General features: G+C 40.9%; 1 protein-coding gene across 5 annotated transcripts in view; it reads right to left on the bottom strand.

Annotated features, from left to right (window-relative positions):
- The window catches only part of ELMO1 (engulfment and cell motility 1), a 413,997-nt gene that overhangs the window by 6,493 nt on the left and 388,680 nt on the right, over positions 1-18,824 (bottom strand). For all 5 annotated transcript variants that reach the window (XM_073332875.1, XM_073332876.1, XM_073332878.1 and 2 more), the window contains 3 exons: positions 11,218-11,325; positions 6,181-6,263; positions 334-411 (listed from right to left, as the gene is read on the bottom strand). In XM_073332875.1, the coding sequence (XP_073188976.1) occupies positions 334-411; positions 6,181-6,263; positions 11,218-11,325 (269 nt within the window). The remainder of the gene's footprint in view (positions 1-333; positions 412-6,180; positions 6,264-11,217; positions 11,326-18,824) is intronic.

Raw genomic sequence — 18,824 nt, 5'->3', positions numbered from 1 at the left:
CACTTGGGAGAATTACCTACTTTCCAGTGATTAAGGTAGATTGAATTAAGAAGAGGAGCTCTTACCACACCAGGAAAGGAGGAGGGGGAGTTATGAGCGAGCACAGCTCTCCCAGAACAGAAAAGGGAGAGGTCTCTCTCTGTTTTATTATTATTTGTATTACTGTATCACCTAGGAGCTCCACTCCTGGACCAGGACTCTATTGTGCTAGGCACTGTACAGACACAGAACAAAAAGACTGTCTCTGAAAACGTACGATCTTTAGAGACGCAGGACAGCTGTGTTCCCCACCCCACCTCATCCTGGTTTCCCCTTACTTTAACCTCTACTTACCTCATGCTTATCAGGAGCGATGAAATTCAGTTGGCCATTTGAGTCATACAATATAGAGAAAGCAAGCTCAAGCACCTCCTGGAAGAACACAGTCACAAAGAAACGCATATTAGAAGTCCATAAGAAAGAGTCATACATTCACACCTTGCTCTCTTCCCTCCCAACAACTCTGAAGAAATCTGAAATACTTTACTGTACGCACCAGAATAAAATGATACTCACCTGAAATTCTACTTCACTTCCAACCAATACTGCCATGGTGCCAACGTATCACAAGAGACACTGACAACAACGGAACCAACACTGGGGTCAATGGGATTTAGGCAAGGCTAAAAATCTGAAATGAGTAGCAGTGACAGTGTGGGGTTCCAAATTAGGTTAGAGTTTGGGTTCTGGTTTGAGCCATGCCATGGCTAGGGTCTGAGACCAGAGACACCAAAACCTCGCATAGCCATAGCCCCATAAGACAGATATCTCACAAGGACAGTTCATTTTGTGGTATTTGTGCTATCATTGATGCTGGAAATCTTACAAAATTATACATTCTCAGGAGATTTCTGCCATTTTGGTTGCCATGGGAACCAGAATGGGCAAATGTGTCCCATGTGGGTTTGGATCCAACCACACAGAGGAAAATCTCCAAGGAGCACAGAAGGCTGCCATAGCTGACTCTTCACCCTCCTCTCAGGGCCCACCCCCACTAGTGTAGGGGGCATTTTAGGGATAAGAGGGGTGAGTGTTCAAACAGACCTGCACTCTGGTGATCCCCACTAACATAACGCCCTTTAGAGAGTCATTACAAGCTGGTGTAACATAAAGCAGCTCTGTAGCTACACAGAGTTTCCCTGAATAATATAAGGAAGGAAGGCAGAAACATGGTGAAAAAGCTACCTGTGTGTTTCTCCTCACCTACACTTCCACTGTTGCCCCCAAGAATCTGGGCCACAGTATAACCACCTTCAAACTTTTCCACCACTCCACCCCTTCCTACATCTCTACCCTCATTCCTTCTACTCTCACTTCCCCACTCCTCATGTTTCAGCCCAAGCTTCTCTCCTCACTGCCTCATTCAATTCTTTCCCATTGCAGATTCAGTGCCTTATTCCATGCTGTCCTCTCTGCATTGTACAGGCTCCCAAATCAGGTGCTAACTCCCTACCTGTCCTCCTCTGAACCCCTCCTGAGAACTCAAGAGTCCCACAAAACCTAGTGGCAATAACTTCCACCTTCCATGCTCTGCTCTTCAAAAATGCCATTATCTGTGTGTCTACTCAGATTGTAAGATCTTTGGGTTGGGCGGTCGCTCTGTGTGTGTGTGTGTGTGTGTACAGGTCATACCTGTTTCAAGTCCATGTAACCTCTAAAGCTATATTATAAACTCTGACACAACACTGGGTACATAATTGGTGTCTAAGAAATACTGTAATAATAAGGATAAATTAATAAGTTTCTCAATGTGGTTCACATTCTTATTTTCCTTTTCAAATGGTCTTAGCATAAAGTGCTACAAATAAAAAATGTTAGCTCCTCCTATGCAGTAGCTGCATCTAGCTGAGATATTACTGTTTTTGTTGTTCAGTTATAAATATCTCATATAAGATTTTTTTTGAGGGAGGGAGGGGGAAGTTGGAAAGAGATGATCAGTTTTTTCCCCTATGTATCTGAACTTGGAATTTTCAAAGGAGCCTAAGGGAGACAGGGAAGCATGCAACTCCTATTGAAAGTCAATGGGAATCAAGTTCCTTTGAAAATGCCAGCCTATGTGAATAAATAGTTAGCATTTATCAACAGTGACCACACTGCTATCTAAGGCACTGTGGTATTTCCATATGCTGAGAATAGCAAGTAGATGTGGTATATCAGTTATTGTAGCATGTCTCAGTATCAACTCTGACTAGTTTTTACCGCATACTAACGGTCATTAGTGAAGTGACTAGTGTAGCCTCCACTTGGTGGATTCAGAAATATTCCCCTCCATATCATGGGACAGGCTCTTTTTACCCCCTTGCTTCCTGGTCAGTGGTCTCATAACACTAATTGTCTTTATTGGCTCTCTTGAAGAAGGAGAGAAGAGAGTCATACAACTGTTGTTCCTATACTTCTAGAAGCTACAGGAGCGCTGCTTCCTACATTCATGATATTGAGGATCAAAAATGAAACAACTGTAAATCTATGGTGGCTATAGCAGATATACCAGACTAGATTTGATCACAGGTACACAGAGCCAGAGTAGCTCCATTGACTTCAGTGGGGTTACTCCATATTTACAATGGTGTAACAAGACCAGAATCTGGATTACAAACTTTAAATTACACCCTATACATACTTTCTGGTTGATCTGAAACTTCAGATCACTTTGCTACTGGTTAATTGTTATGTTGCCACTGCCTAAGGCTGAGGAGCACAAGCGGTCACATGCAGCTGAAACCACCATGTGAGCATCCTTCCACCTCATCCTGAGTGGTCTCATGGTTCCTACAGCCCACATCACAGGTTGGGAACCACAGGCCTATTAAATCATCTTAAGTCAATGCCAGGGCAGGATGGTTCCCACAGTATACTACCTAGAATGTGTGCTGGTGTTCTTGTTCTGTGATAACCAAGATGAAATTAAAGAGAACACACGTTTCTGAACAATGTAAGTTAGATTAATTTCTGCTCACTAAAAATTCACCACAGATGGAGAAAGTAAATAAGTGTTATTTACTCCTTCACGTAACACAAGAACCAGGGGTCACCCAATGAAATTGATAGGCAGCAGGTTTAAAACAATCAAAAGTAAGTATTTCATCACACAACGCACAATTAACCTGTGAAACTCATTGCCAGGGGATCCTGTGGAGGCCAAAACTGCAATGGGGTTCAAAAATAATTAGATAAGTTCATGGAGAATAGGTCCATCAATGGTTATTAGCCTGGATGGGCAGGGACGGTGTCTCTAGCCTCTGTTTGCCAGAAGCTGGGTATGGCCAACAGGGGATGGATCATTTGAAGATTACCTGTCCTGTTCATTCCCTCTAGGGCACCTGACATTGGCCACTGTTGGAAGACAGGATACTGGGCTACATGAACCTTTGGTCTGACCCAGTATGGCTGTTCTTAAGTTCTTAAACTTGCCAAGTCAGCAAATGGAAGGGATGGCTGGGGAATACCCATAGCTAGATGAACATGTGTCTCATACTTCCTCGTTAAATGCCTTCTAAATCAAATACAATTCATTGGCATAAAATATATTAATATTATATGAGAAGCACAAATGAGCCTAATAGTGAGCCTTAAAAATTGAACCCAATTTAAAATGTGAGCAAGACTAAACAACCATGGATTCAAGACTGCTTCTATCAAGCCATTCCAGTTTCACATGGCATCAAAATTCCAGTTCAGCTTTGTTCCTGTTTATTTCTAAATGATCCCACTGGAAGAATAAGGGCTGATGTTGGCCAATGGAGAAACGATGAAGCCGCTGTTAAGAACATTCTGCCAATTCTATTCCTGTGTGTAACATTCTCATTCTCTCATTAATTTTCTTTTCTGCCAATGAATACACATTAAGGTGCTTGTTATTTTTATATATATATATGTCATAACTTGATGAAGGTGTTCTTTTAAATCCTCTCTTCAATTGTGAAACTTCAACCTACGCTCCACATTTTGTAAATACAAAGAAAACAGGGTTTGTGAGATTTTGATACATGATTCTCAGATGTCAAACTAAATTAAATTAAAATTTATGTAAGCAGTGCTGCAATATTCTGCACAGACTATTAAAATGTTGCAGACATTGTTCATACAGTTTGTATTACACAAGAACTCATCTTCCAAATTCTGTTATTCCTAAAGCAGAAAATGAGGCCATGGAAAAATCAACATAATAAATGGAGTAATGACAAAGATTATTACAGTCTGTACCAAAAACTGAATTCAACAGCTATGGATGTAATTATGTTACCTATCAATTCCCAATCTCCACATCTTTGGTTAGCAGCTTTATGCCAGTCCATTGCAATTTTACCCTAGGAAATGGAGCATTACTGACTGCTGAGGGCATACAAATCTGTAGCCCTGCTATTTAGCATTAAACTCTACTTAAACACTGCTGTTTATAAAGATGACAAATTTTCATCACCCACTGTCTGGTTTCTGTCTTTGTTTTTGTGGACAAATGAATGCCAAGATAAGGAAGCACTAAAAATACTTCATATATATCATATAGTTGCCACAGCCAAATGCTGTTGATGTCTCAGATGCAGCAATAAGTAGGAGCTGTGTGAAATCTATTGTGGGTATGTGTGTGTTTGTGTACTGATTCAGAAAATTAACCAGGAAAGTGTTTCCTTGCTTTTTTTGTTGTTGTGTGGTTTTGATTTTCATTTGATAAGGCTTTTCATTTTCAATCAGGAATATTCTATAGTGAAAGAAGATGAGGGTACACTCTATATTTCAAAATGACTATTTTGCTCTATAAGCCAAATAGAGCTGATATTAGTTACCTGTGTGGGAAACATACGCAAACAGAGCTTCTGAGATGGTCTGTCCCTCCAGCCCTCATCAGTGTAGTATCTTAGAATCAGTTACTGAGGGAAAAGCTAGTTTCAGCTGTCTCTACCTGTCCACATCTCCTTCTCATCGTAGGAAAAGACCAGAGGTAGGGATGGACAGAGAAAGGTACATTGTAATGGTTACATTGGGAAGCTTTCACTGCACCCGTCCTCACTGTGCCTGGCTCCAGATCTGTCATTAGTCCTACGCTTTCATGAACATTAAACACACACATTTTGTTTTCAAAATTAAACACCACTGAGGTAGGAAATCCTATTTTTAATATTTTATGCTTCAGAATCTTTCTAAGCATCACAACTAGAGGTGGATCAAAAGCAGAACTTCAAAATATTCCTAATGTCAGGCATTGATAGATTCAGATTCAAATCCCCTGGCTAGAACCCTGTGGTTTCAAGTCAGATCCAAAGCAGTGAGGGTCTGATTCCCCCACTGACATTCATCTGCAGCACATGTTGATGGAAGTCTCATGAATATACCTGTTGGTAAGGGATTTCCACCTTTAAAGATCATTGGATTTCCCAAGCTCTCATAATTGGGAACTAACTTCTCAGCAAAAAAAGGAAAAAAAAAGCTCAAGATTTTAGCACTATGAAACCTGAACACTAGTGCTAGTTTCAGCTTCTTGACCTCAAACTCTGAAAAATATCCTAAACCTAAGCTGGATCTGAACACTGCCTCCTCTTCTCAATCCCACTGTAACACTCAACGCATCATCGCCTCCTTAAAATTCAAATATCACATCGCATCCTTTCATCAGTATCCATTTCACACCTGGGTTTTCTAGCACACCTCAATCTGAAATTACTATAAACTGGATATAAATTGTATCTTTGCTGTGTGACAGGGATGCAGTGACAGATTCATCAGAGAATACGGTAAGCACAATTTATTTGTTTAATGAGGATAATTTTTCAGCAGGTAACATTGCTAGGCCACTCATCAATAGGTATTGCTACTCTGTTAGACTCAATGGAACCCACCCAGAAGCTAGCACCACCTGATCACTTGTCCGTATGTGTTGTGTTTATCCACAATTATCATAATGCACAGATGCCATGAAAGTTAAACATAGGGTTGAGCCCACCCAAGTATGCTTGTCTAATAATTTGACGCACATGGTCCTAGATCAAAACAGAAAAAGACAGAAAAATAGAGTGTGAGTGATTGTGTGTGTGTTCACGTACAAATGGATTTGCAAAAGCCAGAATGCAGTTATTTCAGGAAAGGTCAAATTCACAGTCTTTGTACTCTGCAGTGTGAACATTTATAATAATTTGAAAGTCATACCTTATTTTGTTTAAGAGCACCTTTCTCCTTCATGTGAGGGCAGTCCTTCCCTGTCACAACTGCCTTTATATCTGCCACAGGTACTGCATTAAAAAAAAAGAAAATGAGTGTAACTAAAATGTGTAAAAGCTGTGCTGTCAAACAAGAGACAAAACTGATGTGTCAAAAATTCCAGCTACGATGCCATTACCAGAGTCTGCTGTGAAAAAGGAAACTAAGCAAAACAACTGAAACAGGCATCACTGAGCCTTAACATAAGGGATTCAAGTTTCACAGGTCCAGATGGAAACGTGAACTAGGATTCTGCTTTCTCCCTCTTGTTGAGACTTTTGATGGAAAATGGATTTTGTGTAGATGTGTGTAGGCTTTATGTACACTCACACCTCTACACCAGAGGTTCTCAAACTGTGCTCCGTGGACCACCAGTGATCCGCGAGCTCCATACAGGTGGTCCGTGGATAGTACCCTCTAAGATGCACGCCTAGGTGGCCACACACAAAAGAATGAAGGGCCACCCACCTAATTAGTGGAGCCGTGCAGGCGTGGCTCCACTAATTAGGTGCCCGGACCCTGGAGAAGAAACACATGTAAGATGAGGTGGTGGCCTTGGGGGGAATAGGGGGTAAGTGGGAGGGGGCAGTGGAGTCAGAAGAGGGGGTGGGAGGAATTTGGGACGTGCAGGGCTGCGGTGGTCAGAGAAAAAGGCAACTTTCCCCAGTTCCAGGGCTGCGGCTGCCAGAGAGAGACAGTGCTCCTTCCCAGCCTCAGTGCTCCTTCCCAGCCTCAGCTCTGTGGCTGGGGTGAGAATCTCCTCCTTCCCAGCCCCAGCTCGGGGGCTGCCGTGGCGGGGGAGAGAGGGCACATCCATTGCACTAGAAAGGTAAGACTACTGATCTTAAAATACGAGTTGTGTGCTTTCATTTGTAGAATAAAAAACGTTATTAAGTTTTTTTTATATAGCGCTTTTATCCAAAGCATTTTACAATATTTAGCTAATGGTACAAATATTTGGAAAGCTCATTAAGCGGTCTGCCAAGACCCTCAGCAATTTTCAAGTGGTCCACACACAATGAAAAGGTTGAGAACCACTGCTCTAGACAACACATAGCAGGTGTCTGTCTTATTAATTTAGATATAATTTTTTCATGTTGTTTTACACTTCATCCATGACTGGTTGCTCAATCACACTCTCGTGATTTTGATGGGGAAACTATATAAAGCTTAGAATGACCAACCATCACTGTTTTTTTTTTAAAATAATTTTTAAAGTAAGTTCATTTAAAAAAAAATTTGAAAAGTTTCACTTGTCACAGTCTGTGCAGGAGTAAACTTGGTGAGGTCACTAGAACACAGAGATAAATGCAACTGTGCTTCAAGTGGAAGTCAATTTTCCGGCAGTAATTACATTATGGAAAATCTATATACTCTAAATATAATATAGTCAGTGAATGACAGAAAGCTTCTACAATCTATAAATAACCCATTATCTTGTGACTTTGGAAAAGGATCATATGGAGCAGGATAATAACATGAAAGTCTGTCATTGCTTGAGTCTTTAGAGTCTCTAACGGAAATGCTACAGTAGAGAATGCATTTTTCCCCCGATGGACTCAGCAGCCACACGTATTTTATGTATTATATGTGTGTCTTCTCTAGTCAAGACAACAAATGGTTGTATCACTCACAATGTTATGGTTGAAAAGACAACACAAAATATTAAAATACAGTGCAATTTTTAATGGATTTTTTTACATACAGTAAACCACAAGAAGCATAAATTATTCCTGGGGTTATCTATTCAAACTCTCCTCCTTCTGTCTACTTTAGGGTTTTATAGTGCCACCCATCACTCGTGTACCTAAGCAACTTCCTCATAGCAAAGATAGCAATACCCGTAGCAAAGTCCCTAATGGACTCCATGGAGTCATTGGCACTTTTCTCTTTTAGCGTCAACACTCTGCTTAGGGTAGGTTTTTTGAGGGGCTGGGAGGAATTTGGGAATAAAAGGGGGTGTGTGAGTTGTGAGTATCACTTATGGTGAAAAGACTTTCTCTAAACTGAAGGCTTTGTAACATTTCCTAAAGATGGTCAGACTGAATTCACCTGATCTCATCTGGAAGGTTGTTCCATAGCCGGATCCCCTGTACCAAGAATTATGGTTCCCAGATCTCATATGCTTTGCCCTGGGTTTTGTGATCTGTATTGTCCCAGAAGCATACAACTGTAATGGTAATTCATAGGTCAAAATTTGGTCTTTGATGTAGCTGGGGCTTGATCCATTAATTGCTTTGAAAATTAGCCAAGGCCTAAAACTGGCACTGACAGCTGACAGGGAGCCAGTGGAAGATCTTGATTATGGGTCTGACATAGTCTAAGCCATAGAAGAGGTGGGCAGCTGCATTCTGTACCAGGTAGAGCCTGTGCGTAATCTTCACATTCACCTTCAGATACAATGAGTCACAGTAATCCAGCCTGGATATGACCAATGCATGGATTATTGTGGCCAGGTCCTCATCTGGGAGGAAGGGATCAAGTTTCCTAGCAAGCTGGATATGAAAGAAGGCATTTTTGAGAACTGATGGTACCAGTTCATCTAAACAGGACTCCCCTCTCTACAAATCACCTCAGTCTCATTTTCCTTTCCCTCATCCCCTTTCTGGTTCTCCCCCTTCTGCACTGGGGAATGGGAAGAGAGAAGGACCACTGTGTGTCCTGCTTTGCTCACTGGAGGAGGAGCAAGAAGGCTTGTCCAAAGCTGGCAGTGGAGAGCACAGTAATCTTTATGTCTAGGAGAGGGTAGGTCAGTATATTCAGATGGTAGCAAATCTCTGTAGTCCCACATTATAGGGTGACTCGAAAACTAGGGCGACTGCACTTAGACACAGGTTTTGTAGGTTCCCAAAGCCAGTTCTATATGGCATGTGTAGAACAGTAGCACCTTATTATTGGGCTCTATTTACATGAGTTGGATGGTTCTCATGTTCCATTTAAATTAATTTCTAATGTAATGGCTGCTGTGATAAACTATGTGTCCCCCTGAGCCTGAAAAGTCTGTGGCACTCAAGAAATGGTGGCCCTCCCTCAAATTCTGTCACTATCTAATTCACTTGGTCATCTGACATACACATTTTATGGAGGTTGGGGCCCAGTCACGAAAGCCACAGTTCAAGAGTGGGGTTTGCTGCCTCGTCTTTCACTCCAAAGCTACTGTAATATTTTTGCCCTATTTCTCTAACTGCAGAGCAAAGAAATAGCTTTTCCCAGCACCAATGCTTTTGTGCAGCGATCAGAAACCCTGTCCTAGATTCTGACAAAGGACTCCAGTAAAAGCACGAAACAACCTTGAGGCAATTCTGTACAGCAATGAAAATAAGTGAAAGTGACTGTAAAATGCCACTATGATGTGACTCCAGTTAGGTGTGTCATCTTCCCAGGCCAACACAAAGCAGCACCCAGACATTTTTATGGGATGGGGGCAGAACAAGGATTTTGATTTCATTATCCCAAAGGTTTGTGTTACACTGATTTATTTTTATTAATCAATTAAGAAGTTTAGGTTATTAAGTTATTTCTCTCTCAGTTTTCAGGCTGGAGAAATTCCCAAAGTCTGCAAAATTATTCTTTTACTTCACTAAGGAAGCAGAATAAACTTGTATGAACTTTACTCACAGATGACTGATACGATAATGCCAAGAATGACATTTATTACTAATGAGGACAAAATACAAGGAAATGATTTCTTACCCATTCTTTAAGTTTTAGTCTCATTTTTTTGGGGTGATGTGTCATGACTATTATCTTGGTCATCATCAAAGACCAAATCTAGGACCTCCTGAGCTACAGTTTGAGCCTCTATGTCTTAAGCTAAGGGGGACACTTTCAAAAGGGGATGAGTTTCAATAGGTCTTGGGCTCCTAAATTCCTTAGGTGCTCTTGAAAATCTCTCTTTACGTTCCCTAGATGGGATCTGTGAAAGAGTGACATGCTCTGTTGATTGGGCACAGAGGAGGACACATAACCCACACTGAAAAGAGAGAAGTTACACTATTCTGAGAAATGGGGTATCATTTAAGCGCATGCAACCATTATAATCAAGCTAGTTGTCTCAACTTTTGAAAAAGACCTTCATCTGCTCTCCATCATGGATTTATCTCCCAGATACTAGACCATTTACAGGAGCAGGAACAGCTGTCTTCACTTACAAAAGGTGTTTACTATTCCAAATTGATTTTATTTGACATCCGCAGTCTGATGAGGCAGTGAGAATGAATTGTGTTACTATGTAGAAAACATAACATTTCGAAACTAAAAGTTCAAAAGAGGACTCATCTGAAACCAGAGTATGCATTCCTCATGCACACTTTCCAAAACTTGAGAGTGATACATGAACGCATCAAAAAATGTCCATGCTTACTATCTAAATATTTCTGTGGCCTGCCCCCATCATGGAGTCCTGGAATATTGCTTAATCATTAATGTGTATGTTCTTACAACCCCCATGAGGTAGAGGAGAATTATTATCCCTGTTTTACAGATGAGGAAGTGAAGCAATAAGAGATTAAACAATTTTCTCAGGGACACAGAAGAAGGCTGTAGCAGAGTCTGGAATTGAACCCAGATCTCACAAGTTCCCGGGCCACAAGAGCAGATCTATGCCACCCATGGATTCGCAAAGACAAGATCTGGTCGCTTATTTTGGGTTTCAAAATGAAGCTAAACAAGAGAACTGAGGTGAACAATCCAAATGTCGGCATAAATTGACTGGAATCGGTCACATCCTTCTGGGTAGAGTTGCAATTGGATAGCCTTGAAAAAATACACACTTTTCAAGCTCTACCATCACTGCAGGCTGACAAACTTTATAGACTGCCCAGAGGTCTGTATTTGAGAAGAATGCTTATGACAAGATATACCTTAACCAGAGGGGCATGGCATACTGGGCCCATTAATGGAGATATTTATACTGCATCATCTTAAAGGCAAATAAGTAACTTAAAAATTAACTAATAGAAGAGCCAGCACATTTACATGACTTACATTTATCCTGCAAAGAATCATGAGGAACTTCTCCCTGTGGACTTTCTTCCAAGTCTCCGTAGTGCAAGACCTTGTGATTGGGCGATAATCGACAATACCAAAATTTGTCTGACAAAATAATACATTAAAAAAGGTTAATATCTGTTTTCATCTTCATCCACCAATAGTTTAGGAGAAAAGTTATTCATTTCATATGGTAAACTGCAGGGAAGTAGTATTGTGTAATGGTTAAAGAATGTGTGATGTGTTTTGAGGAGGGCAAGGACTTTGCCTGTTCACAATAATTCACATAATTAAGAAGAGTCTTTGAACTGGTCCTCTTGCAGCATTTCTTTTTCATTCAGCCACCATTTACGAAAACCAGTGTTAAACAAGAACCCTTCTGGGAAGAGACTTAGGCTAACGTTTTCAAGAGAAACTAGTGACTTTGGGTGCCTAACCTGAGATGCCTTTAAGGGGACTGTTTGGAAGAAGGGCAGAGTGCTCAGTAATTGAGAACCATACCCATTTAAGACATCTCAAATGGAGCACCCAAAAATGACTATTTACATTTGAAAACTGTGGCCCTTGCCTTCTGATATGCGTTATAAAACACCATGTACACTTACTGTGTTACAGAACATAATAATAATTTCCCTATGGTTTCAATAACTACATCACCAAGAGCCTTATTCTATAGATCAGGGATCGGTAACCTTTCGCAGTGGCCCACCAGGGTAAGACCCTGGCGGGCTGGGCTGGTTTGTTTACCTACCATGTCTGCAGGTTCGGCCGATCGCAGCTCCCAGTAGCCGTGGTTCGCCGCTCCAGGCCAATGGGGAGCTGCGGGAAGCGGTGCGGGCCGAGGGATGTGCTGGTTGTTGCTTCCCGCAGTCCCTGATGGCCGGGAGTGGTGAACCATGGCCAGTGGGAGCTGTGATCGGCTGAACCTGCAGACACGGCAGGTAAACAAACTGGCCCAGCCAGCTAGGGGCTTACCAATCCCTGCTCTAGATAACAAATAAGTCATTACTTTGTACATCCACAAATGCATATTGTTCTCTCGGAGCCCAAGTATATTTATACTTCTTCCCATCTTCAGCTTCTTCAGTTATTATTCCTCTTAATATTTGCCAAGAACTGCTACCACTAATATTTCCTGGCAGAGCCAGACTAAAATACTAGCTAACATACAAGGTCACTGCCTGCCAATTCCCTTTTTGAAAGAATAACTCCAGACTCCCAGCCAGGTACCAAGTGTACCACAGCACCTCTAATAAACATTCCACAGTATGCTGTCAAAAATGCAATTTTGTTACACCTGAACTACGACTCGCCTAAAACTTTGAGCAAGGTTGGACAAAATGGTGGTTAAAATGCTAGTGCCTGCCTAGTGGCTTGTCTACATCACCATTCCCAACATATCTATCACCAGTGGAGTGGCACCCATGGTGAGAAATTTTAGGGGAAAGGTTAGTATAGACACAGTCCCAGAGTACCAGACTAGCTTCATGAGCCTGACATTTTTAGGAATCCTATAAGTCCCACTGTCCCTGCTTTAAAATAAATTAAACAATCACCTAATGGAGAGACATGATTGAACATCATAGATTTTTAAACTGTGCATGTGATCCCCTCTCTTAGCTATTTTTCACTGTGTATTAGCTTTTTTCACTCAGCAAATGTGCAAAAATATTTGGAAAATAATAAATGCAAATATTTTTCTATTTATGTAGCACCTTCTCCTGAAAGAACTCAGAGCACTTTATGAACTAGGGTGAGAGACTCTAATTTCAGTTACACAAAATTAATCTGGAGCAACCCCAGAGTTAATTGATTTACTTTTGTGTGCCTGGGTTTAGAGTCTCGTGCTATGTACATAAAGTGCCACTGAAACACAGCTATCCCTGGGATGGAGGGCTGCAGGTAACCAGCACATAGTGTGTTGCACAGCACTGGGGAGAAGGGAAGTTGTAGTCGAGAAACCAGAAGCCTCTGTACTTACAAAAATTTTATAGGGGCTTCATAAGAGAGCAGACAGGGCCCTCAGTTTATATGGTCTTATATGAAGGACCCATAAAAAACTGCTTGGCATTCAATTTATGAGTCTTGGAAGAATGTATGGTTGAATTAATTCTCCCTGGATTTGAACCTCTGGTTCTAGGTAGCTTTACCAGAAATGTTTCAAACCTAATGCTTAAAAAAAACATATCCTGCCCCCATCCAGCACTGGAACAACTTGTCCTTTTCGTTCATAAAAGAGGCATTCCTATTAAATACAGTATCAGGATATAATCTCTAGCTCTAATAGCAACCTCATCTATTCATGAGACAGTTTTACAATTTTGGACAGTACACGAGAACATAGCTAGCAATTTCTTATGATTAAAAATATCCTTTCTTCCTATTGAAAGTCGGCATGCCCTTACTATAGTCTCAATACCTTTGGGCAATGAGTAAGTGGATGGTGTCAATAAGGACAATTAATATGAAACATGGAGAGAATCATCAAAGACTATGCACTGGAGTTATTGAAGGAGCTAAAATGGACCAGATCATTAACATTCTAATGATCAGAGTGTTTTAATAACCTTTTTCCAGCTCCAAATCTCTAAAAAACAAAAAGAAAATACAAATGCGAGTACTTACTCCTTTACATTATTTTTAGGAAGCAATGGTTTTAAACTAAGAAAGCCTAGCTAGGAAGGCCTGTAAAATGATTCCTAATGTCAAAAGGATAATTAAAGAACTAATAATCATAGACGGCAGCTCATCGTGTGTCCAGTGCAACTCTCCAGGAGTCCCATTCATAACTGCCGCCATGGTAAAACTTTGCTGGCAGGGGAAATGATTTAAATGAGACCTTCAAAAGGAACTAATGATATTCCGTCAGCTATATGGTTCCAATGACCATACTACCCAGGCTGAGAGAAGGAAAACCAGTATATTAACAATTGAAAACAGATCTCATTTTCCTTTTGTGTCTTGCCACACCCATCACAGCCATAGCTAGCTAGTTTTCAGCTTGATGCACCATCTTTAGGGATCTCCACTTTACAAGGTATCATGTTGGTTTATAGGAGGTGTGTGAAGCAGCGCAGGTGCATGTTGCTATTTTACTACATGGTAGGTTTGGTAAATGTTTTGATTCAGTTGTTTTTTACACTAAAGGATAAACTAAAACAGGACCCATGCAAAATGATGCTAAGTAATAAGAAAAAGAGAGGACACCATGTTTATGGTTAGGACCAAGAAACGTTAAGCTGATAAAAATGCATTTTTTGTCTTCCAGCTCCAAATACCTATAAACCAATGAAAAGAAAATATAAGTGCAAGTTCTTACACCTTTTAATCATTTTTAGGAAGAAGCAGTTTTAAATCAAGAAAGCACAGCTAGGAAGGCCTGTAGAGCCTTTAAAAATGATTATCTTGGTATCGAGGTACTGAGCCGGGACTTAAAAAACTGGAAAGGAATTTCAAAATGGAACTTTAACTCTGCACTCTGTAGAGTTGTGGGTCTGTGCATATATGTGGAGAAATTTTTTCTTCCTTAGTGAAATGGTCAGATCAAAATTGGGCAGCTTGCATTTTGCCCTCAACACTGTTAGTCTTAGGCTGAGCCTGATTTCCCTTGGTAGAGATGCTCCATAGTCTAGGGCCCTTTGCTGAGAGCTGGGCACAAAACCCTTAATTTTTCATCTAATGTTATACATGCACTGATAAAACTCTTCTTTAGAATGGGTGGTGTTGTGATAATTGGGTGTAGAAATTTACCCTAATTGTTAGCCTAACTGGTAAAAAGTGGGTAATGGTTCAAGAATTATCACCATGACTTGTTACATAAAACTACTTAAGAAAAGATGTGAGAAGAAGACAGAAAGATTAAGCTAATTTAAACAAAAATAGTTTACTGAAGGACTGTGTTAAAATTGTGACTGGTAAACCAGAGGAATAGAGGATCAGAAATCAGTGGACTAAAATTGATGCTTTGGATATTAGGCCTAATTGGTGGGCGAAATAAACAGAGGATGGATTATTCCACTCATCACCTTTTCGGGGCCCTTAAAAAAAAAAAGAGAGACTTTTGGGGAGAAAAATAAAACTTTGTGCCATCACTGTGGGAAGGGTTGTTGCTGTGACACCAGACCTTGATATGCCAGTGGGGATGCTTGATGATCATTGCTGCATCAGTGAGATCACCATCCTGATACAGGTGAAATCTTGCTGTGTCTTCCCCTCCTTGCATGTTCCTTTTCATCCCGAACCCTCTTCCTCCTATTCTCTCTTTCTCTCAGCTTTTCATCTGATCATGAGATTAACTGTATTGCACAGCACCAGCATGGTGAAATGAGATGGCCCATCCAGAAATGCTCAGCCTGAGAAGGACCAGTGAAGGATAGGAACCTGACCAGACCAATCGGATGACATCCCTGAACAGGGAAGTGAGCCAGAGTCCAGAACATCCGCTATCATAGCCAACCTGCAAGTCCAAAGCATCCATCCATGTCTGACCAGTCACCTTCTATCCTAAGAACATCAACAAAAGCCGTATTTCCCCGATCTTTACTGTTCTATATCTTCTCTTCCTTCTGCGTCTGTCCATGTTGTTAAAAGCAGGAAAGACTCAATATTTAACAGAAATAACGCTTTCCTCCCTTCCACGGAGAACTGTTCGACTGAAAAGAGACTTTAACCAGTATTTACCGTCTCTGCAAAGGAACTTTGACAGGTTTTTGATTAAGTTTGTTTTTCATAATCAGTCAATTTCAATGCTTTTTGCCTTGTTTTGATTTTTTTCTGTTCTTTTCCCTTTTCATGTGTTCCAATCAATACATTTCTAACCTTTGGCAAGAACGGCCTAATGTGATTCCCATTGTATTAAGCAGGCTGAGGTCTGTATATCAAACCCAAACCTTATTTAAAACTGTTTAATATTGGACAGTTTCAGAGTCATGTTCACACCTTTAACTCTTTAGGCCCATAAATTTATCTAAATTAATACAACAGTAGTTTCTGGGAGGATAACTTGTTGCTATAAGAAACAATATTGAGTGACAAAGAAGGGCCATGATTTATTGGTACTCACAACTACCATGCTATTAAAACCACCTAGCCAGTTCTTAAGTCTGGTTTGCTCATTCTCGTTGAATTACTGATGTTATTAGGGATACCAGCATGATTACTAAGATTACAACTAGATAGATAATAATACAGTTCTCACAGTGCCTTCCATCTGAGGACTTCAGAGAGCTTTATAAACACTAATGATCTGATCTTGGCAATCAAGTACAGTAAGTATTATTTTTCTCATGTTTACAGATGGGGAACCTGGAGGACAGAGGGCTTAAAATGGCTTTGCCCAAAGTATTTTAGAAAATGTGAGGCTGAACTTGGAATAGAACACAGGTTACCTGATTCCCAGTCCTCTGCCCTAACCCTAATTATTGTTCCTCCCTAGACCTGTACACTGGAAAAGGTTAAATTCACTCATTTTCCATTGGCTCATTTTATCATCCCTTTACTTCACTATGCCAACTATCCTCTAGGCTTAACTCACTCCTGTGTGTGTCAGCGGGTAGAATTTTCAGTCCCATCCCAAAATTCATCCCTTGGGGAAGGACAGGCAGCTATCCATCAGGCATCTTGCCTGGCTGGGCCAGGTTTAGTTTCACTGGGTTTATACTCAATCAGTATGTTACAGGGTGCTCTACCAGTATTTATAGCTGATGGAATCTTCTGTCTTGCTGGCCCCACTCGCTTTGTGGTTTGTACCGAGTGCTTCAGATTCCCAACTACTGCTGTGACCCTCTTCAGGGCAAATTTTCTGCAGGGGACTCAAAGCTTGCCACTAGAGGAAACTGGACCAGTTAACTGTACTTTTTCTATAAAATCTGAAAAAAACAGAACATTTAAACATCCCTCTTCCAAGTATATGGCAGCTGGTGTAATTAAGTAGAGTTGCTAGAGAGTCTTCTTTTAGAAACCAAGTTTAAATGCTCTGATTTTTAACCTTCTAAAGAATTTTTTGCTTAAAATATTTGATCTTCAAACTAGAGCTGCAGGAGCCTGTTAACTAAATGCCATCTTGAATGCAGTGTTTTTGTAGCCATGCTAGTCCCATGATATTGGAGAGACAAGGTGAGTGAGGTAATAGCTTTTATTTGACCAACCTGTGTTGATGAGAGAGACAAGCTTTCAAACACAGAGCTCTTCTTCAGGTCTGGGAAATGTACTCAGAGTGTCACAGCTAAATGCAAGGTGGACCAGACTGTTTAGCATAAGTAGTTAACACATTTCAAGGGACCATTAAAGGTAAAGTGGCCAGTTAACACTTCTCCATTCATGGGTAGAGGGAGGTAAAAAAAAAAAGTTAAGGGGTCTGTGTTCATAGAATCATAGAATATCAGGGCTGGAAGGGACCTCAGGAGGTCATCTAGTCCAACCCCCTGCTCAAAACAGGACCAATCCCCAGTTTTTGCCCCAGATCCCTAAATGGCCCCCTCAAGGATTGAACTCACAACCCTGGGTTTAGCAGGCCAATGCTTAAACCACTGAGCTATCCCTCCCCCTCAAGTGGGTATATATTGGATTTATGGTTTATTAAAACAATGTCTCTATTCAGTCCATGATTTTTAGTGTCTCGCAAAGTTACAAATTTAAGCTCCCGGGCTTTCTCTGTTGAAGTTATTGCCAAACACATCCATTTCATTCTCACCCATAATAATTTTACATTCAACAACAAAACACTTCGTTCAAACCATGGGGGCAGCCATGGGTACTAGGATGGCTCACCAATATGCTAACCTCTTCGCAGGCCACCCTGACAAAGAATTTCTGGACAAATGCCCAAGAAACCAACGATATACCTGAGATACATTGATATTTTCAGCCTCTGGCTAGATAACCTAAATTCCCTCATGGATTTTCCACTACAACTTCAACAACCACCACCCACCCATTATTCTTTCTCTAGAACACTCCCACACTAACATCAACTTCCTGGACACCACAATCAGCTTCAACAATAAAGACTAGTAAATTTGTTAGTCTCTAAGGTGCGACAAGTACTCCTTTTCTTTTTACGGATACAGACTAACACGGCTGCTACTGTGAAACCAGCTTCAACAATGGAACTCTACAGACAAGTATATACAAGAAACTCCTGGATCACCACACCTACCTTCACAGATCCAGTAATTGCCCCGAACACATGAAGAAATCTGTTATCTATAGCTAGGCACTCAGATACCACAGAACATACTCTGCGGAGAAAGTTTGGGATATACACCTGAACACACGTAAAACTGCCTTTACCAAACAAGAACATTTCACCAGAGAAGTAGATCGCATCATGGAATGGGTCACTCAAATACCCTGAGAGAATCTGCTTCAATACAGAAATAACCCTCTTCCAACTGCACACCTCTTGTAACACCTACCATCCAACACTGGCACCAATACGGAGTATCATCAAACAAGTACAACCCATACTTAATGGGGGCCACATCCTGAAAGAAATCTTTCCTCAACCCCCACTTTTGGCCTTCGAACAACCCCGCAACCTCTGCATGCTCATCATCAGAAGTAAGCTCCCACAGATCAAGTCACACCAACTTAAAGTGGCACCA

The sequence above is a fragment of the Lepidochelys kempii genome, chromosome 2 (genome assembly GCF_965140265.1).
Source record: "Lepidochelys kempii isolate rLepKem1 chromosome 2, rLepKem1.hap2, whole genome shotgun sequence".
In the NCBI taxonomy this organism is placed as follows: Eukaryota; Metazoa; Chordata; order Testudines; family Cheloniidae; genus Lepidochelys; species Lepidochelys kempii.
The sequence above is the reverse complement of the archived record's forward strand: the minus strand, read 5'-3'. Positions and strand labels throughout refer to the sequence as shown.